At 42.4% G+C, this 21,477-nt stretch overlaps 2 protein-coding genes across 5 annotated transcripts; one reads left to right on the forward strand and one right to left on the reverse strand.

The window, feature by feature from the left end:
* Positions 1 to 1,961: 1,961 nt before the first annotated feature.
* yif1b (Yip1 interacting factor homolog B (S. cerevisiae)) lies at positions 1,962 to 8,959 on the forward strand. Of its 4 annotated transcripts, none has more exons than XM_010891974.3 (8): positions 1,962 to 2,062; positions 4,788 to 5,014; positions 5,110 to 5,214; positions 6,685 to 6,763; positions 6,889 to 6,946; positions 7,038 to 7,193; positions 7,334 to 7,427; positions 7,555 to 8,959. In XM_010891974.3, the coding sequence occupies exons 2-8, from the start codon at positions 4,796 to 4,798 to the stop codon at positions 7,708 to 7,710; spliced, it is 867 nt and encodes a 288-aa protein (XP_010890276.1). In that variant the 5' UTR covers positions 1,962 to 2,062; positions 4,788 to 4,795; the 3' UTR covers positions 7,711 to 8,959. The 4 variants fall into 4 exon arrangements, with proteins under 4 accessions (XP_010890276.1, XP_019906382.1, XP_010890273.1 ...); XM_020050823.2 differs by lacking the exon at positions 1,962 to 2,062 and adding an exon at positions 2,069 to 2,252; XM_010891971.3 differs by lacking the exon at positions 1,962 to 2,062 and adding an exon at positions 2,069 to 2,233.
* An 8,905-nt stretch (positions 8,960 to 17,864) lies between these two features.
* On the reverse strand, positions 17,865 to 20,867 carry LOC105023076 (mRNA decay activator protein ZFP36L1). The gene is made up of 2 exons (XM_010891975.3): positions 20,744 to 20,867; positions 17,865 to 20,365 (listed from the first exon to the last, which is right to left on the reverse strand). Exons 1-2 carry the CDS (start codon positions 20,795 to 20,797, stop codon positions 19,217 to 19,219), a joined length of 1,203 nt encoding a protein of 400 aa, XP_010890277.2. The 5' UTR covers positions 20,798 to 20,867; the 3' UTR covers positions 17,865 to 19,216.
* Between the last annotated feature and the right edge of the window lie 610 nt (positions 20,868 to 21,477).

A 21,477-nucleotide genomic window follows, 5' to 3' on the forward strand; every position in this document is an offset into this window, starting at 1 on the left:
GAAAAGTACTAACTCAATGTGAGAGATGAGTGGAAGAACAGAGGGAGTATGGACGGAGGATAGAGCAGGATGTGGTTGATTGTTGTTTGGGAGAGAGAGAGAGGTTGGGTCAGCAGTTGCCCTGGGGAACGTCCCTCCATAGCTGTTTCCTAAACCAGATATAGATGTGGACATGATCGAGGGAAAGGGGTATTGGGAGGAGTCGAGGTGTAATATATTGTCAACAGGTATTGCTTTTTTTACGGTTGTATATGGCTGCCTCAAAGGACCAGGTCAGTGGGAGGGTAGGGGCAGGGGTTTATATTGGGGTCAAATTGCGTAGCCGCCAAACAGACCATGTGTCATTGTACACGGCTGAGATGGTGGACATGTTTGTGGGGTTGAGATGAGTGGTGGAGGTGAAGCCGCTCAGAGGTGGTGATTTGCTCTGATTCAGCTGTAGTGTGACGACTGGCAGGTCGGATAGGGGAGATTTGTCAGTCGAGATGATGGTTTTATTGATGGGATAGGAGATGGTGGTGTTGTTGTGTTGGGTCCCAGCCTATGTTGGTGTGGAGGGTAACAAGAAGATGAGGAGGCTAGGAGGAGAGAGGGGGTGGATGTACAAATCCTCCTGGGACAACGGGAAGTGAAGGCTCTCCTCCGGGTGGTAAGGATTGACCCCTGAGATTTGGACACGCAGGGCTGAATGGTACATTGTGACTGATAGGGAGTGATGATACTGTGTTCAGCGTCCAGTAAAGGAAACAGTGGAACATGTGTTGATATTTTGTGAATTGTATGATGTGCAGAGAGAATTGTGGTATGACAGTGTCAGGGAAGGGGGCTGGGGGTGTAATGGGGGGAGGAAAAGGGAGGAATTGCCGTCAGCAGGACCAGGGCTGGCTCCAAGCATAAGCAACATAAGCAGTTGCTTAGGGCCCCCGACCGTTTGGGAAGAGAGGGTCCCAAATTCCATTTTGTTTAGGGACCCCAAAAGGGTAGAGCAGGCACTGGGTAGGACTCTTATGTTTTTTAAGGGAGACGATATTAATTAGATGTTATTAAGCTAGCTAGGCCATAACTGACCCCACACACCAGTATAGGAGGGGATGTATTCACAATGAATCCCAAAGACAAAGGACACGCCCTCGTGCGGTGCTTGCAGTGTCAATTTGCGGCTTCTAGATATGGGCTATCATGGGCTTTATCCACATGGGTCTCAGCAACACTTTTCATCGCCACTACTTAAATGAGTATGCACAACTAGTAATTTATTACTAGTCTGGTCCCTGAACATTATGGCTTTAAATCGACATTCCAATAGCTTAACGTTATGGTGGGGTATTGATGTTACGGAGAAAAAAACAATCTAGGCCGCTTGTATTGGGAGCCATAGGCCACAAATTGTAGCCTACATATACCTACTTACCAGGTGTATATATAGACTATAGTCAACAGTAAAATAAAGAATGTTGTTTACACTGCTATATTCTTTTCTCTGCCGTTATCATAAGTAACCGACAGATTGATCTTTAATATGGGAACAAAATACAAGAAAACACCACAGAACTTCCAGCTAGCGTAGTAGGCCTATGCCCTTCACAATTGTCATTTTGCCATAGGTTTGAAATCAGTTTTGAAAAATTATCGTCCACCTCCAAACTAGCGTTATTCTTTAGATAGTTTTGATCGGTTGTTTGTGAACAAAAATCACCCTCTTTTAGGTGGACGTTGGGAACCGTATCACGTTGGTGATAAGATCTATAGTGTAGTTACTATTTGAACATGCATTTCACGATTTGACATAACTCATCACTATTTAGGCCTAATATTGGAGGTTTGGTCATTTTTCATGTCTGTTCATTTTATTATTAACCATTTTGAACCATTTTGTTTTATTCGACAGGAGTGACACGCACCAAAAAATAATCGGATTGTCTATCACTACTAAATACCATACGCATTTTGAAATATGAACAGACTTTCGTTTTTTTACTTCTATAGTCAATCTGTTATGATGTAATGCCGTTTCCAGACCCTCGACACTTCCGTCCAACTGCGACGATCTCGGTGGGATGAGGTTAGTGTTGGAAATAGCGGTCGGCCATCTTTGATACTGTCAAGATCTGTTATAGCTTCTTTTGAAACCCCTATGGCTCAATGGTTCACTTAGACAACAGCCTCAACTACCAGTAATTGATGGAAATGGATTACACAGCAACCCAAAGTGGGTTCAGACAGCGTAAGTTATGTACGTTGAAGTATTATTGGTAAGATTTATTGATTACTGAAGCCAACTAGCTACAGTACTGTACTAGTGACTGTCTTGAACCTAACCGGAATGCTAAAAAATAGCCGGCTCCAGTTTCTCCCTTTCCACTCATTGGCATAGCAAACCGAGCTAGCTACGTGACAATGCAGATTGATGGGTAACTTGCTTGCCAGCTATGTAATGTTACAGTAGTTAACAAACTTAAATAGTACTATATCACTTTTATAGCTGGTATCTTCTTGCTAATACAACTAACGTTAGCAAGCATTGCTCATGACTGTGCAAACAGAGTTAGCAGTTAATGTTAGCCATCAGCTAGCACGATTTAGCTTGTCATGTTTCACGTAGATCTTACATTTAAGTTGTTTTACAGACGCTTCTATACAGCGCTAGTTAGAAGTGCTTACATGTAAAGACAAGAAGTATTCTATGGTATCTGCTCACAGACTGATAATGCAAACATTTGTACTGTGAGCTGCTCCTGGCCAGCGTAGAACCCCGTTATTCGTTAGCTACATTATTCAGGTTTCGTTAGCTAGCTAGGTACTGGAGGGTCACTATTTGCTCTTTAGTAGTTTTTTCTTACCTTACGTGGTGCGTAAATTGCATCTACATTTGGGCACATTGCATCTACATTTGGGCACTCAAGTCCCCATGACGCTACAGTGGTCGTCGTAATTTTATTTTTAAAATATAACGGTGTGTCTTATATATGTGACTGCTCAGTGTCAGTTCGGCATTCAAAAAAAAATCCACCCAGACTCGCCCCTTATATGTATTGATCCAAGCTAGATCTCTGGTCTAGTTATTGCTCCCTGCCCTGTGAGTGGAGCCCAAAAGTAGAGGCACCCAAAAACACTTCCACCTTGCATGTGTAAAACTACAGGAAACTTGGAACTGAAAGATTACTTGTTGGGTCCTTTGAAACTCCCTGTTGACCCCCAGCAAAAGTAATCCTACATTTAAGCTATTGTATGATCATTTCACCCTTTGTTGTTGTATGATGTTTGTATGGGTGCCAACTCTAATATATGTTAGTCATTCTCAACACTCTTCTGCATTAACACTTAAAGTGATTAGAGTTCCAACAGTTGACCAGAAGATCACTCACTTCTCAGCCCTCCCCCCCTCTAGATTTTGTGTCTATAGAGTTCCCAGTTTTCCTGGGAATAGTTATCCTATTTTTGGGTGCCCCAATTAGGCAGCGTCTTGTGCAGTCAAACTTGAAATTTGTGGTGTCTTATGGCTCACTGCCTGGTCTGCTCAGTAATTAGCCTCTATAGCAACTGAGTTGGTCAGTCATTCTGCTCAGTATTTGTACAGTTTAGCTACTTAAGGCACATTGTTTTACTCAATGCAAACTAATGGGCATATCCTTTATGCTCTGATGGAGCAGCTTGATTAACTTGTAAAGTATAGGAAACAATTTACAGAGTAATGCCATGTGACTGTAGAGTTGGCAGGTTTGCAAAAAGCACTGTTTCGTGTTTTAAACCTATAGGGTTAACTCAGTTGACCGCAACTTGAAAGATATTCAAATTTAAATGTTCCTTATTTTGTTTGACTTCTCTGTTTTGACCACATCATGCTTGGGTTTGCTGACATCTAGCCAAATCTATTTTTATAAGAGGTTCCTGATCTCTGAGGGATCTCATTGTTTCATGTTAACAGATATTTGTCCGCAGAGCAGGCCATTAGATGTCTTGAGAAGAAGGACAAAGCATACATTGATGGGAAGAGGCCGGCCTGACGTATTGCTGTCCTTGTGCTTAGTGTGTGATCGTGTTTGACCGTTTTCCTCTCAGGGGATTAAACTCCACCAGACTGCTGAATGCAGGGTTCATCTAAACTATGAACTCAATAGACATGAATATCATTGATTGGATGTTTCCTCTCAATAATGTTTTAATATCCAACCTAGCATTCTACTCAATGCCTCCTCAATGGGAGCTGAGGGTCTGGTCTAAAGTGCGTTACCTATGAGGTTTGAATTTAACTAGCTAGTTAATATTCAGATGCTCCACCGAATCTTAGGTAGGTAACATTAGCATCTCATTAGCATCTCTAATGACAATGTTTGCAATCTGTCTACTTCAGCAATGTTGTTCTATTTCCAAGTGTAATTTAGTCAAAAGTCATTATCCCCTGTTAACTTCTGGTCATCAATATGACTGCAGCATCTATAGAATGTTAGTGACCATGGCAACAATGTGACGCAGGTGCATTCCATTAATATGCCAAACAGGCCGAATGATTGGTTACATCTAGTCAGACATGGCTATTCATTGCTATGTTATTTAAGCAATAAGGCACAAGGGGATGGGATGATTTACAAACAGGCCACAGCTGAGAGCTGTTCTTGGGCATGATACAACCCCCACTGAGACGACGCCTGCTTCTCTGAGCGCTTTGTTGTTGTCCTTCATACGCACTGGAAGCCTGTTATTTGTCATTTCACATAACCGCTTTGGTACCCATGGCTTTGCAGTGCTTGTAGTCTGTATCCTCTACTAATTTTCTTGTTGTGTGACAGATCCTAAAATGAGGATGAGGAACACGACTATGGATGGGGCCAACTCCGGCCAGCTGTTTGACGACACCAGTGTGCCGCCTGGGGTGCAGGCCGCCGGGTCCCCAGGGCAGGATGTTGGAGCTATGGCCTACCCTGGCCAGACCCTCCTCTCAGACCCCATGTCCAACCTGGCCGTGGCATACGGAAGCAGCCTGGCCAGCCATGGCAAAGACTTGGTTGACAAAAATGTACGACTTGTGGTTGTGAGGATGTCCTGCTGTGTTGCCGGTTAGTTTAGTGGCCGGAGCCCCGAAAATAAGTGTTTTGTGTGTTTGATCTTTAGCTGGACCGTTTCCTCCCCATCTCTAAGCTGAAATATTACTTTGCTGTGGACACCTTGTACGTGGGCAAGAAGCTGGGCCTGCTGGTCTTCCCCTACATGCACCAGGTACTACCTCTACGCCATCGTGTTCTGCAGTGTTAATCATCTGGTCGCCGTCTGTTGGTGTTGCTTGTGTTTGGACTCGGATCGACCACGTTCTTTCTGATGTTTTGCCCCAGGGCCGGGGCTTGTCTTCTGGCTGTGTATGGAACATATTCGGCCATTGGATTAATGGGGGGAGAAACGTGCATGACTGTATCCCTGAAAATTAGACCTGCTACTAAATTATCTTATGGAAAAAAATTTTTTCCTTGTTTGTTTTTCGGTTCTTCACTTGCTTACTATCAAAATTACCGTATGTGTAAGTTACAGCCAGTCTGAACTCCCAACAGTGATAGGGTTTGTTTAACCAACTATAGGCTTTTTCGCAACGGATGCGTGGTACCCCAGAGGGTGCGTGGCGCGAAACTAAGCGTTGCATGGGAATTTCACAGATCCAATTCCGCTTCGTTTTAAATGTACACTGCTTAAAAGAGCTGACTGTTACAACTGACACTTAAACTGTAATGTTAATAAATGTACTGTGTGAAACATGGCTTAAGCTATTGTTAATAAACCCTGAATTTAATCAATCAGCAAATCTATTCCATTAAGTTGATGTACTAAATTCTGCTTAGTGTGCAAATTTCTCTTAAAAAAGCTGAAAATGAACTGTAAAAACATTAATTTCTTCCAATCACATTTGCTATACCCTACATTGCAGTTGGTTCTGTACAGGTGCTATCATTAATCTCTCTGCCTGTCGGCCTCTGTGCTGAGAACTCATTATAGTGAACTTGCATTGCAACACTGATTCAACTGGGTTCTCGCTTTTTCCTGTGTCGAGACAGACGGCTGTATTTGCTGAAGGTTGAAGTGTTCAGGCAGTCTGTCATGTTTCCGCTGAAGAAAATGTAGCATTTTCACACTGAGGAACCCTTTGAGATTAGAAAAGGAGATTGTTGGGATTGGAAGATCCTTTGAGAAGCCCAGGTTTGAGTTGAGGAGCCAGTCCAGTCACCAAGTGTACCCATTGACAATCTCTTTCCAGCTGAGAACTCCCACCATGCACACAATCACTGTAAATGTCTGTGAGATGTTCGCTTTAATGTCAGGCAGGTAAAAACACTCTTACGAGGGGGCTTGCTGAGAAATGAGATCAGATGGATTTATTTTTTCATGTCCATTTCGGTCTGACACACTTCAGATCCAGTTCCCTCTTTGACTTAGTTGGAATCGGCTCTGGTCCACCTCTCATTGGGTTGAGTATTGATTTTCTAAAATAATGACCATGTTCTGACTGTATTGGATGGGAATTTCGTAGGTTCAATTCAGCGCAGATTTCCTTTTTGAGGTACCGGTTGCAGTTAAAAAGGAGCTGATTGGCTACAACTCACACAATGACCCCAGTGTTAGTCTGTGCTCTATTGCTGTACAACTTCTTTTAGTAATGTAAAGAAGATTATTTGGTTTGATTGTTTGGTTTGTTTGGTTTAGAATTGGGAAGTGAGCTACCAGCAGGACACGCCAGTGGCTCCACGCTTCGATATCAACGCTCCTGACTTGTACATTCCAGGTATTAGAGATTGGGCCCCAGACGACCACCATGACTAAACCAAAGCCACTTGACTGCCTACCATTGTGTTGATGTGAATATCTACAACTATATCTGAGTAGTCTGAATTGTTCCTCCTCATACAGCGATGGGTTTTATCACATACATCCTGGTGGCTGGGTTGGCGTTTGGAACGCAGAACAGGTAAAATGGGGGGGGGGGGGGGGGATAAGAAACCCTGGGGGGATGAGAAACCCTGGAACGGGAATCTTCCTAACCTCCCATCTGTGTCTAGGTTTAGCCCTGAGATCCTGGGCATGCAGGCAAGCTCCACCCTGGTGTGGCTCATCATGGAGGTACTGGCGGTCCTCCTGAGTCTCTACTTGGTCACGGTCAACACAGACCTCACCACTATAGACCTCGTTGCCTTCTCTGGGTACAAATATGTGGGGTAAGGATGGCCTTGGCTCTCACGTTTTTAGCACCATGATTGATCAATCTGTCCACATTGATGTCTTCTGCTTTTGAATCCCACCTGATGTGCGAACTCCGATGATGGATTGTGATGGCTTTTGTTTTTTGTAAATGCAGCATGATTGTGGGGGTCGTGGCGGGGTTACTGTTCGGGCCGACCGGCTACTACCTGGCGATGTTGTGGTGCTGTATATCCATCTTCGTCTTCATGGTGAGTAACAGGAAAAGCTTGCTTGGGAATCGAATATACTCTGCAAAATCTCTCCTGCCAGCGCTTTGGCTACCAAACAGAGGTTCTCACCAGCTTGACTGGCCCCCTTCCGTCTGGGTCTTTTCAGATCCGCACGCTGAGACTGAAGCTCCTCTCTGAGGCCGCGGCCCAAGGCGTGTTGGTCCGTGGGGCCAGGAACCAGCTGCGGATGTACTTGACCATGTCCATCGCCGCTGCCCAGCCTGTATTTATGTACTGGTCGACTTATCACCTGGTCAGGTAGGACCACAAGCCGAGCGTTTCATCCGTCAAGACACAACCTCTCAATGGGACGATGAGGCTGTCCTCTGACCACCGCCGTTCGCTGTGGGGGTGCGGGACACCTGCACGGATCGAATGAAGACGCACGGATGGCCGAGTCTCTCAGCACAAGTGTATCAGTGGCTGTCTTTTCTATTTCTTTTTTTTGCGATTGCATAAGAAGGACCGTTGGATGGCTTTTCAAGATGGGTTTATTGTGTAATTTGTTAATTATGTTTTGTAAGCACCTGTGAATGTGGTTGTATGTTAGCAGTCTAGTTGGGGTTGTGAATGTCGAAGCTTTGACTGAGTCATGGAAGAAAGCATAGTTGAGGTAAATTTAATGCCTATGTAAGGATCTTTTTTTTTATATATATATATAACTAAACCTCATAGCCCGCATGATCTTGTTTCCAATGGCAGGCTCTGGAAGCTGACTAGGCAAAACCTAGAAAAGGAGGCGGGCAGAGGAAAATACGAGCTAGCAATATTCTGTTGCGCAAATAATCAGCTTGTGCATGTTTCAACACCTACTGTGTGCAATAAATACAATCGCTCTGCACTCATTCTGAACAAGGGTAAAGATGCGTTGTCCAGTCTGGATAACATTCTCTTGTTACAGGAAACTATTCAGATCCGATGTTTTATCGTTGGGAAAGTCTGCAGGACGTGTGCCCAGTTTAATCTTGCTCCGTAGGCTTCCTCTGCCTGACCTCTGGGCTTCATCCCTTCATGGGAAATGGAAATTGCGAGCCGACGCTTCAGATTTATGCATCTGCTGGGCTATCTGGCTCTGTGTCCATCTCAGGCCTAAGTGTCTACTGCAAGAACTGATGTCTTAGCAAAATTGCTGTCCTGCTGAGTTGAGTCCCTCAAATTTGTTACATACATTTTATGTTTTCACGTTTTTAAATAGTGAAAACGCCTTTTGTCCATAAATCTGATGTCTAGACTCTGCAAACTGAAGGCTAAATTAAAGGTGTCTATTTTTTTTTTTAAGACGCTTGATCAAAATACATTAGCGTATGACACGGTTATTAATATTGAGGTCAAACCGAAATAAGGAAAGAGTTTTGATAGTTTCATTACATTTTAAATGTAAACCTAATTATTACCGGAAATGTGACTACAGTTTTGTTTAGCCATGCCTCATTTGCTGTGTGGAAACGTAATGACTTGGATTCTCTTGTGCTTTTTACAACATGTGAAATAAACTGAAACTGGAATACTGATTCATGATGGCTTTATTTGACTGTTATGTAGCTCCATTTGTTCTGTTGCGTTTATATTTTGTACTTTGTCTTGAAAGGATAGATGTGTGTACCAGATGGCTACAATGGGATCTTAATAAAAAAGATGATTAATTAGTGGGATGTTGTATGCAATTTAAATGGTAAATCATACAATTGGTGGGAATTATTTAACATGTAAATAACATTTAAAAAATAGTAACATTTGAAGTCAGGTACAGTTTGGTTTTCAATACATATAATGCCCCACCTTGAGAGAAGAACATCACTAAGCCTATTTATGAGGAGGTATATTGAGAGGAATCTTGGAAACTGAAACTTGTCATTTGCCTGCATTTATGTACAGCCATCTGTGTTTCAAACCGCAGGTTTTCAATATTTCAAATCTGGAGACTGAGATGGCCATTGCATAATCTAGATTTTGTTTTAAACGAAACCTTAGTTGATTTTCATTTGTAATAGGGGTTATGTTCTTGATGGAAGATACATTGGGAGATGCAGAGTTTTTTTTTGCTTAAGTACACGCATGACTTTCGATTTGATGCCAACTTATTAGTTTTAGCAAACAAACTATTTTCATCTGATTTTAGAAGTGTAAACATTTGGAATGTGCTAAATGGAATTGGCGCTCGTGTGCGCTCAATGTGTGCTTCTGGTCAGATTAAATGAAAAGGGAGCTCTTAATCTTAAAATGCTGACTTTTTTTTTTGTGCCCATTACTGTAATGTTGAACTATGCTATTATACTATCCCTTATGTAGATGACTATTGTTATGTCCTTAGTTATAGTGCTCAATGTTGGACACAAGTGAGTATTTATCCTAACATTAAATGAGGTAATGTTTTTGGGTTACAGTAACAGGCTATGCTATTAGTTCTGTCATGTAGAACGCTGTCATGCTGTCATTGTGCAGACATTGGTAAAGCTTCTAAATGAGCACCATTAGCCAGGGAACTCAATTTCTACCAGTAGAGTAGAATGTCCAAATGTTCAGGACCTTTCACTGTCTTGAAAAGGGATTACAAACATACTGTAAGATCAGCTGCATCTTAAAGGGTTGCGACAAAGGGTGGTCACGAGTTTAGAAAAATGTATTCACATATTTTTGTATAGCTTCTTACATATACCCACAATGCAATATTGCCAAAACCAGGAAGTACTATTTGAGCAAAGCAAATTGGGACTGTTGTTTTGGCGTCACCTTATTTTCCCATTCCCTGTTTACCTCATGATTTCCAGAACAGTCCATCACATGCGGCTGCTCTGTGTCATTGGTCATTTAAAGACAAAAAAAAAGGGATCTTGTCAACTCAGATTGTCTGGGCCATGCGTTTACTTGGAAATTCTTCCTAGACCGCAGACTCCCTGAAAATAGTTTTATAGAGAACATGTCTGTCAGGGCATCGTCCAAACAGGAAATGTTTTGGTGTGGGAAGTTGTATAACTGGAATGTTGCTATAGGTGGAAAGGCTGTGGCTCTTCAGAACTAGAATACACTATGTACATTTCCATTGTGACAGTGGAGACATATCAGATAGTGAATCAGAACATGTTTACTGATCTCTTGATCCAGTCTTGTTTCTAACTTCAGCCTAGGCATTTAATCTCAGCATCTCAATCTAAAGCTGGGGGTACTGAACAGCTCAAAGATCTCTCATGTTGACTTAGGAAACAGGCTTTTTTTTAATTAATATTTAATTATAATTAAAATAGAGGTTGACATAATGTTCTTGTTAGGAAGTATTGTTTATTGTTCAAAATGAAATGGTGAAGCAGGAAATGTTATATTGAAAATTGACAAATAAATGTGTGGGTTGTCTAAATAGAATATCAGGTCAAGTTTGTCTTTGGTTTTGTCAGGTTTTGTGTTGAACACACCTTCACAGAGTAATACCACTGTAATGATGTCATGGACACTACAGTAGAGTTGTGCTAAGTGTTCAATACATTCACATTTCAGCTCTCTCTTGAAAATACAAAGGTGTTTGTGAGAGAGCTAGACAAATGTAGGCTAAGAGACAGTGCATTGTAAGTGTTTAGTATATTCTGAGGCTTCCTAGATATTTTCACCCAGAAATCCTCAGCTGAATAAAAAAAGCTAACGTCAAAATGTATTAGGGAAGCACTCTGCAAAACAGAACTGAATGTCGGATTTAAGAAGGTAGAAGAGGCAGACCTAATGGATACAAAACCTTTGTAATCGTGAGAAAAAATATTAATTGCTGGACATGATCAAATCTTTCTGTGTCTGCAAAATAAATTATGAGCAGTATGAATAACCATAAAAGGAAGGAAGACACCCATGGTGCTTTGCATGGTTCTTCCACTTCAACTATTGGCGTTAATTGCAGTTTATTCAGCTATAGATGGAACAGCAGGGCAGTAAACATGCAGGGAGATGGGATTTTGGCTCTCCTTCTCAATTAATATAGAGGATGTCAGAATTCATTATATGAATGTTAGGCTTCTGTTCATAAAACCATGAAGCCACGTTTTATGTGCTCTGCTTTGTCTCGCACTGGTTGGAACATTTCCTTAACTCTAATGTGGTGTTTGGGTCGAATGACCCCTTTTCTACAATGCAAAATAAAATGTTCGCTAATAATAAGAATATTGTGTTTATTGATTTAGGCCTGAGAATTACTGTGATTTATTTTACGATGCACCTGCGAATCACAATGGTAGAGTTGCATGTCATCAAGAGACGTCGAACGCTAATTACAATCCAAGATAATTACATTGTCATGGTTTCATGAGATGGGACATGTGTGTCCCCAAAAGGGTTGGGCTCTTTTGTACAATGGAAAATTACACTGATTGATGTCAACAGTACAACTGAAGCATGGTGAAATCTTTATCACCCATTATTACAGTCAAATTCGTGGGGAAGTGCCCTGTCTTTTGATGATACAAGCCATGTAGAGTTACAAGGACTTTAGATGTAGTCACTGAAATAGACAATTCAGGTAAATATTTCAGAGAGACTTGTGGCAAATGCATCAATGCATCAACTGAGAAAATGTATCACTTTAAGAGGAAAATAAGTTGATTTTAAATTTCATGGCATCAACACATCTCAGAAAAGTTGGGACAAGGCCATGTTTACCACTGTGTGGCATCCCCTCTTCTTTTTATAACAGACAGCAAACGTCTGGGAACTGAGGAGACAAGTTGCTCAAGTTTATGAATAGGAATGTTGTCCCAATCTTGTCTAATACAGGCTTCTAGTTGCTCAACTGTCTTAGGTCTTCTTTGTCGCACCTTCCTCTTTATGATGCGCCAAATGATTTCTATGGGTAAAAGATCTGGACTGCAGGCTGGCCATTTTAAGTACCCGGATCCTTCTTCTATGCAGCCATGACGTTGTAATTGATGCAGTATGTGGTCTGGCATTGTCATGTTGGAAAATGCAAGGTCTTCCCTGAAAGAGACAACATCTGGATGGGAGCATATGTTGTTCTAGAACTTGGATATAACTGTCAGCATTGATGGTGCCTTTCCAGATGTGTAGGCTGCCCATGCCACACGCACTCATGCAACCCCATACCATCAGAGATGCAGGCTTCTGAACTGAGCGCTGATAACAACTTGGGTTGTCCTTGTCCTCTTTAGTCCGGATGACATGGCGTCCTAGTTTTCCAAAATGAACTTTTGATTCGTCTGACCACAGAACACGTTTCCACTTTGCCACAGTCCATTTTAAATGATCCTTGGCCCAGAGAAAACGCCTGGGCTTCTGGATCCTGTTTAGATACGGCTTCTTTTTTGACCTATAGAGTTTTAGCCGGCAACGGCGAATGGCACGGTGGATTGTGTTCACCGACAATGTTTTCTGGAAGTATTCCTGAGCCCATGTTGTGATTTCCATTGCAGTATCATTCCTGTATATGATGCAGTGCTGTCTGAGGGCCCGAAGATCTTGGGCATCCAGTATGGTTTTCCGGCCTTGACCCTTATGCACAGAGATGGTTCCAGATTCTCTGAATCTTTGGATGATATTATGCACTGTAGATGATGATAACTTCAAACTCTTTGCAATTTTTCTCTGAGAAACTCCTTTCTGATATTGCTCCATTATTTTTCGCCGCAGCATTGGGGGAATTGGTGATCCTCTGCCCATCATAACTTCACTGCCACTCTGAGAGGCTCTTTTCATACCCAATCATGTTGCCAATTGACATAATAAGTTGCAAATTGGTCCTCCAGCTGTTCCTTATCTGTACATTTAACTTTTCCGGCCTCTTACTGCTACCTGTCCCAACTTTTTTGGAATGTGTAGCTCTCGTGAAATCCAAAATGAGCCAATATTTGGCATGACATTACAAAATGTCTCACTTTCAACATTCAATATGTTATCTATATTCTATTGTGAATTAAATATAAGTTTATGAGATTTGTAAATGATTCCATTCCTTTTTTACCCACAATTTGTACGGTGTCCCAACTTTTATGGAATCGGGTTTGTAATTATCACATGTTAGTTTATGCCCAGGGAAAAGAAAATGCATCATAGCAAATTGATTAAGTTAGCAAATGCAAGGTGAAGGTTATGTTGTAGAAGGTTTTAGGATTTGCCCCACACCTTCACCTAAAAACAGTTCTGCAGGAGAAATGGTGTAGAGTGGGGAAATTGTGGTACAATTTCTATGCACCACATCTCTGGAGAGAAATATTGGTCTATATAACTTGAATGGCTTGCAGCTCTCCCAATGCATATACAGCTGGTGACGCCAATAAAGCAGTTAGAATTATTAGTAAAAGATTTTATGGCACCAATGGCGACATTTAGTGGTTTGGGATTTCCATGTATGTGCATGCGCATGTGCGTGCATGCGTGTCACTGAGCTCCTTTGTGCTGCTCCTCTGTGCTGCTCCTCTGTGCTGCTTTTCTGTGCTGGTCTTCTGTAATGCTCCTCTGGGCTGCTCCTCTGTGCTGCTCCTCTGTGCTGCTCCTCTGTGATGCTCTTCTGTGATGCTCATCTGTGATGCTCCTCTGTGATGCTCCTCTTTGATGCTACTCTGTGATGCTCCTCTGTGTTGCTCCTCTGTGATGCCCAACTCCATCTATATTGGCCCCTGTTAGTGTGCACCCATCATTCACGCTCTCTCCCCCATGGCTTCTTGGCCCTCTTAGCCTCTCCTAGCTGCTACAGACAGGCAGCAGAACACACCAATAGCACTGTTTACTAGAGCATACAAGTATTTGGACATAGACGCTTTTGTTCCCCTAACGATGCAAAAACATGCAAACCTGTCTGACAAGAAACCGTTCTGTAATTTTGGTACCGTGATATGGGAGGAATATGTACAACATTTTAAGTGGGTCATCCAATGTGGTAAAGTGTTACAGTCTAAATACCTTGACAGTTGACTGTATAGCTGCCAGGCTGGTCAATAAACAATATATATATATATATATATATATATATATATATATATATATATATACAGCTCCGGAAAAAATTAAGAGGCCACTGCACCTTTTTCTTTTCTTTCCAAAAAAGTTTTAAAATAATGTTTTGAGAGAGGAACAGAAGCTTTCCGTGGTCTCTTGATTTTAACCCTTCTGTTCCTCACTCAAAACCTTCCTTTTCGACTTTTTTGGAAAGGAAAGAAAAAGGTGCAGTGGTCTGTTCATTTTCTCTGGAGCTGTATATATACACTCACCTAAAGGATTATTAGGAACATCATACTAATACTCTCCACTCTCTCAGGTGGAGAGTGCCTGCCTCAAGTGGAGGAGTTTAAGTATCTAGGGGTCTTGTTCACGAGTGAGGGAAGGATGGAGCGGGAGATTGACAGACGGATCGGTGCAGCTTCTGCAGTAATGCAGTCGATGTATCGGTCTGTCGTGGTGAAGAAAGAGCTGAGCCGCAAGGCGAAGCTCTCGATTTACCAGTCAATCTACGTTCCTACTCTCACCTATGGTCATGAGCTTTGGGTCATGACCGAAAGGACAAGATCCCGGATACAGGCGGCCGAAATGAGCTTTCTCCGCAGGGTGGCCGGGCGATCCCTTAGAGATAGGGTGAGAAGCTCGGTCACCCGGGAGGAGCTCAGAGTAGAGCCGCTGCTCCTCCACATCGAGAGGGGTCAGCTGAGGTGGCTTGGGCATCTTTTTCGTATGCCTCCGGAACGCCTTCCTGGGAAGGTGTTCCGGTCCCGTCCCACCGGGAGGAGACCCCGGGGAAGACCTAGGACACGCTGGAGGGACTATGTCTCCCGGCTGGCCTGGGAACGCCTCGGTGTCCCCCCAGGAGAGCTAGAGGAAGTGTCTGGGGAGAGGGAAGTCTGGGCATCCCTGCTTAGACTGCTGCCCCCGCGACCCGGCCCGGATAAGCGGAAGAAGATGGTATGGTATGGTATGACCATACTAATACTGTGTTTGACCCCCTTTCGCCTTCAGAACTGCCTTAATTCTACGTGGCATTGATTCAACAAGGTGCTGAAAGCATTCTTTAGAAATGTTGGCCCATATTGATAGGATAGCATCTTGCAGTTGATGGAGATTTGTGGGATGCACATCCAGGGCACGAAGCTCCCGTTCCACCACATCCCAAAGATGCTCTATTGGGTTGAGATCTGGTGACTGTGGGGGCCATTTCAGTACAGTGAACTCATTGTCATGTTCAAAAAACCAATTTGAAAGGATTCGAGCTTTGTGACATGGTACGTTATCCTGCTGGAAGTAGCCATCAGAGGATGGGTACTTGGTGGTCATAAAGGGATGGACATGGTCAGAAACAATGCTCAGGTAGGCCGTGGCATTTAAACAATGCCCAATTGGCACTAAGAGGCCTAAAGTGTGCCAAGAAAACATCCCCCACACCATTACACCACCACCACCAGCCTACACAGTGGTAACAAGGCATGATGGATCCATGTTCTCATTCTGTTTACGCCAAATTCTGACTCTACCATCTGAATGTCTCAACAGAAATCGAGACTCATCCGACCAGGCAACATTCTTCCAGTCTTCAACTGTCCAATTTTGGTGAGCTTGTGCAAATTGTAGCCTCTTTTTCCTATTTGTAGTGGAGATGAGTGGTACCCGGTGGGGTCTTCTGCTGTTGTAGCCCATCCGTCTCAAGGTTGTGCGTGTTGTGGCTTCACAAATGCTTTGCTGCATACCTCGGTTGTAACGAGTGGTTATTTCAGTCAAAGTTGCTCTTCTATCAGCTTGAATCAGTCGGCCCATTCTCCTCTGACCTCTAGCATCAACAAGGCATTTTCGCCCACAGGACTGCCGCATACTGGATGTTTTTCCCTTTTCACACCATTCTTTGTAAACCCTAGAAATGGTTGTGCGTGAAAATCCCAGTAACTGAGCAGATTGTGAAATACTCAGACCGGCCCGTCTGGCACCAACAACCATGCCACGCTCAAAATGGTTTAAATCACCTTTCTTTCCCATTCTGACATTCAGTTTGGAGTTCAGGAGATTGTCTTGACCAGGACCACACCCCTAAATGCATTGAAGCAACTGCCATGTGATTGGTTGATTAGATAATTGCATTAATGAGAAATTGAACAGGTGTTCCTAATAATCCTTTAGGTGAGTGTATATGCAATGAATAGGCGAACTGAAGATGAGAATTAATGCGTCATTTTTATCCGAGCATCATCAATTATGGGCGAAATTCGTCAATGGTAAATACATTGCCAACATCGACATTTCCCCATGTTATATGATCCTTGTATGAAAATGACTTCATCTTTGACACACTTTTCGGATCCTAATGCCACTGAGCTAGTTTATATAAGTTCTGTACTATGGATCCATAAAAACGATGTCCACTACTCCTTAATATATTCAAGTGTATTAAAATAACTTTATTTTATTGTAAAGGTTGCGTCCAGTGAAAACTTGAAAGTGTATACAGAATTGCCCACAACCGCTGACAATGACCAAAGGCACAATGTTTTATTCCCTTTACCACTAGAGAGCAGCACCAGTGCAATAAACCAGGGGCCTGGAGTAAAGGCAAACGACATAAGCCTCAAAGAATATCTTCACTTTAAAGTTATGATATCACCACTATTGGCAACTATGTCACTAAAAGAGTTTTCTAAACAAAAGTAGGTCAGTGTGTTATCAATGAACACAAATACAAATCTGTAGAATATTACGAGTGCATTAAAGTCCTCATTAATTATGGTTGGGCTATTGAACAGTATTGTTTCAGTCTCTTCCATGTTTTGAAAGTATTGCTTGAATGATCTTGGCTTATTACACACACACACACACACACACACAACCCTCTTCTTTCTGGTAAACCGTTAGGACAATGAACTGAAAGCCTGTACACCCCCTTCCACTAGTCCGCAATAAATCTGCTCCCTGGACCTATGACTCCTCAATGGACTTGCAAATCGCCCTCCTCTGCTTCAGCCCATTTCCATGAGCTAGAATTAGCATACAGATGTTGCTAAGAAAGGGAGAGCAGCCTTACAAAAGGGCTGCACTCTAAAGGAAAGCCCCATGCCTTTTTATTTCATTCAATACCCCCCCCCCCTCGCTTTTCAATAGAATAGCCAATCGCTATTGTCTGAGATTATTCAGCAGTGGGATGTTCTTAGTCTGCCAGCGCCAGAATGCCGGAACAAAGACAAACAATACCAAACCCCAACTTCTGTTCCTTTCTGTCTTTTGTGTGCGTGTGTGACCAAAGGATCATTTTGTAACATGTTGGGATGTTTTGGAGTGAGCTATTATTGTTCGATCTCCATTACAAACATTTTCTCCTACCATTATCTCCTTAGGAAGCATCATACGGTATACAAATGCATGTGTTATTGTCGCTTTTTCAAGGGGTGAAATATGACTTCATTGCGTAAGTGTAATGGCAACTGAAGTGTGCCTCTAAGTACAACAAGTCAGTAAGAGTCATTTCCAAGAGTTTTATTTTGAACCAAGCATGTAAAATATATTAAGATAGGAACAGGGCTTCAGGTCCCACGGAATGTAAACAATGCACTTAAATTATAGAAACCAACACAATATAAAACCAACACAATATAAAACCAACACAATATAGTTTTTTGTTTTGAAAAACAAAAATAAATAAGTTAAGTTAACAAATGCAAAGCCTTGTTTGTTTTTCTGTCACACTTCAGGCCGAAACATAAAGACAATCACGGTCCTTTCTTACTGAAAACGAGCAGAAACATAAGCCCTTGGTTCACAAAAGAAAAGTTCATTTTAAGATAAAATACACATAGTAATTCATCGATCTTAAATCTCTAACTATTTGTCTAATAAATGTGTGCAAGAAACTAAGATGTTGACGTAATTCATATTCACATGCATTGTCATAATGGTAATTGAATACACCTGGTTGTTTATGGTATTACCTCACATAACACCAAAGATCATGTCAATCATACAATGGGAATTCTGTCTTACTGAGCAAGACTAGATTAATATTTCAGGGGCTTTGAAAGAAGTCTTCAAATAATGAACCCAATATAATTTCTCACATTGATGGGTACGTAAATACGAAAAACCTAACACATTATTTTAACTGTCTATGACTAGTGAGCACAATAAGCGTATTAACTGATTGAATAAGGTAACTTGGTAATACAAGTATTGCTCTCATTGGCATAACTAGATAGTATTCAAAATGATCCTGGCTAGGTCTACACTTCAGCAATTGAAAGTTCTAAAGCGATATAGTAGCTTAAACAAGGCAGACATAAAGCATGTTCTGCATCATATACAAATGCATAACAATCTTAATAAACAAACTCTGCAAAACATACAGAAAACAATAAATAAATACCCCAAAAGCCCTATGGTTAGACTACTTCATAATACTGTCAATTAAATGCCTTTACTAAAGGCTATATTTTCTTTACAGTACATCTTGGGATAGGTTTCAACATTATCTCGGCCTACTGGAGAATATACTATGCTTTGGTTACATGCTAAAAGGCAAGTCTAGGGAAGACCGTTGAAATTGTAAGAAGCACACGTGCACAATAGCTGTGTCCTTCAAGCAAGCTCAAAGTAAACCTATTTTTTTTAAAGGGGCACAGACAATTCCTCAACAGAATATGTCAGCGAGGACACCACAGATAACGTAAAGCTTAGGCGAGTTACCCATAATAGCTAAAACGGGTATACAACAGTATACATGGACGTTATGATAACAAAAATATGTCGGCTATAACTTTACAACATAGAGCAGAACTACCTCTGCTTGGATGATAATGCAATATGCACACATTTAAAGTTCAGTCGTCTGAGACAGACAGGCGGCTAAAGATGGGAAGACGTCTGCCCTCAAGGCCAGGGGACTCACATCCGCTGAGGCTGCTCGAGCTGGTGTAGCCTTCCTGGTCGGAGAGAGAGTCAGGTGAAGCGCACCGCCGCAGAGCAGGCAGGCCAGTGAATGTGAAGGCGTTGCGGTGGGAGTTCTGTGGGGCTGACTTTTGCGCACAGACAGGTTGGTACTTTGAGTCAGTGATTGCGTAAAAATGAGGGTTGTTATTGATTAGGTCGTTTCCGAAATCGGCAGAGAACGGATAGCTGTTTTTCAGTGTCGCAGGCTCGGGAATCAATGGGGACAGGAGTTCTGGGCTATCTGTGCAGGGCGGGGGTGATACAGAGGAAGCCCTAGCGAAATGCATTGTCTCTGGAACTGGGTGGAATCCGCTCATCCCCTGAGTTGAGGGAAAGCCAGTAAAACTAATGCTGTGACGCAGCAGCTGTGGGCGTTCTCTCATTTTTTGTCGCTGAGGCGGCGGTCCACCGTCGGGCCCGAGTTGCTCGTCCGCGTTGTGGATGAAGTGACAGCGCGCACCATATGGACAGAATCCTATGGTGTGGAATGTGCGACAAGGCTCGGTTTTGTACTTCGGGTGCCTGCTCAAGCCCCGCACCTCATCCATGCCGTGAGCAAACTGACACTTGGCTCCGTATTTGCAGGTGCCACTCTCCTCGTAAGTGCGGCACATTTCGGTTTTGTACCGGGTTGAGATGGGAGGGGATAGGACGAGGGACTTTGGAGATGACATCGAGCTGGTGCTGATACTTAGGCCAGGTGGGGGCATCAGAGGAGGGGTGTTCAGGAGCTGCTGCTCGCAAGACCCGAAGTTACTAACATGGCTCTCTATCATGCTGACTGAACGGTCCACGCGGAACGGGATGTGGTTGAGAGACGAGCGGGGCAACTGTTGCTGGTGTTTCAGGCCCCACTGCTGGGTAGTAGTGTTGCTAAGAGCCCAGCAGGCAGGCTCTCCGACTGGGTCCACACTACAGCTGTTGAATTTTGAGTTGCGCAGGGTAACAGGGCACAGCGAGTGTCTACGCTGAAATCCCACGACGCGCTGCATCTGCGTGGTGGCTGGTGAGACATCTGTCATGTCCAGCCCACGGAAATTCTATTACACAAGAGATGAATAAAGTCACATTCCAATATATTAAGTGAAATACAATTAAAATAATAAATGAAATGAATATGCCAAACCAAATAAGCTGTAGCCTAAACTGAAGGTAAACACAGTGGTCCATGTCAAAATCCAGAAAATAACTATAATACTTGTTTTTCAAGCAATGAACCATAATTGGGATACGGTAAATTTGTTGGGATTAAATTAAGTTGGCGTTTTTTACATTTTCAGGAAAAACGTTGATAAATGATACTTTTGTGTCTGTGATACATCTAGAATACAATAAAAGTTCAACTTATATTTTAAGTCTACACAGGCCTCATATATTACGTCTCACGTAGCACTATCTTATATCCTGGGTGTAATTACCTTGCAGAACTCATCATCCAGTTCCAAAAATGGTGTTAGGAAGTCGGATGGCATTGTGCTAATGCCTCGGGCAGGTTATCCAACTTCTTGAGTGTGTTCTGTGCTGCTGCAGAAGGACACTCAAATAAAGCGCTTCTGAAGTTGCTCAACTTTCTGCTGGAATCCCGATAAATAGTTCAGTAGGCCTAGCTCCGCCTACATTTCGAATACAAGGCGTGTCTTGCGTCGACGACGCCTCTTAAGTTCTATCTCTTCCCCCTCACGTTGATTTCCCCATAACTAAACAAATCTGTTTACGCCAACTTTATCCATCCCTATGCCTATAGCCTACTACCTCATAGTTAAAACATAATTACAAACAGCAACCTTTACAGCATTTGGATTATGTTGGTGTAGTTAGAAGAAATAGTTTACATTTGACATATTAAGAAATAGGTCTACTTTTTGGTAATTTAACGGGCATTGTTGTAGAAGTTGCCTATGTGAAAGTGAAACAGTATATGTAAGCCATAAATGTATTAAATACAATTGCTGTTTTCCTGTGGTAGCATGTACTCCAGCTAAATTAACAGTCAAAGTAATCCACATGCAACTGTGAGCACGTTCATCTCTTTGGCCTGTTGTACTGAGAGCTACGATAGTCTAATACACAAGTCCACTTTTTTTTTTTGAATACGAAAGCATTTCTGCGGGATGACAAAATGCCCTTGAACTGTGATTGTGTTTAGAGGTAT

The sequence above is a fragment of the Esox lucius genome, chromosome 1 (genome assembly GCF_011004845.1).
Source record: "Esox lucius isolate fEsoLuc1 chromosome 1, fEsoLuc1.pri, whole genome shotgun sequence".
NCBI classification, from domain to species: domain Eukaryota; kingdom Metazoa; phylum Chordata; class Actinopteri; order Esociformes; family Esocidae; genus Esox; species Esox lucius.

What these genes read in the sequence shown, in the direction of transcription:
- yif1b (XM_010891971.3), top strand. Translation starts at nt 2,182, where the DNA reads ATGGAAATGGATTACACAGCAACCCAAAGTGGGTTCAGACAGCGTAAG. An exon ending in AAGACTTGGTTGACAAAAAT is followed by an intron (nt 5,015 to 5,109) that starts GTACGACTTGTG and finishes TTTGATCTTTAG; the next exon opens with CTGGACCGTTTCCTCCCCAT. An exon ending in TCTTCCCCTACATGCACCAG is followed by an intron (nt 5,215 to 6,684) that starts GTACTACCTCTA and finishes TGTTTGGTTTAG; the next exon opens with AATTGGGAAGTGAGCTACCA.
- LOC105023076 (XM_010891975.3), bottom strand. Translation starts at nt 20,797, where the DNA reads ATGCCATCCGACTTCCTAACACCATTTTTGGAACTGGATGATGAGTTC. An exon ending in TGGATGATGAGTTCTGCAAG is followed by an intron (nt 20,366 to 20,743) that starts GTAATTACACCC and finishes CTTGTGTAATAG; the next exon opens with AATTTCCGTGGGCTGGACAT.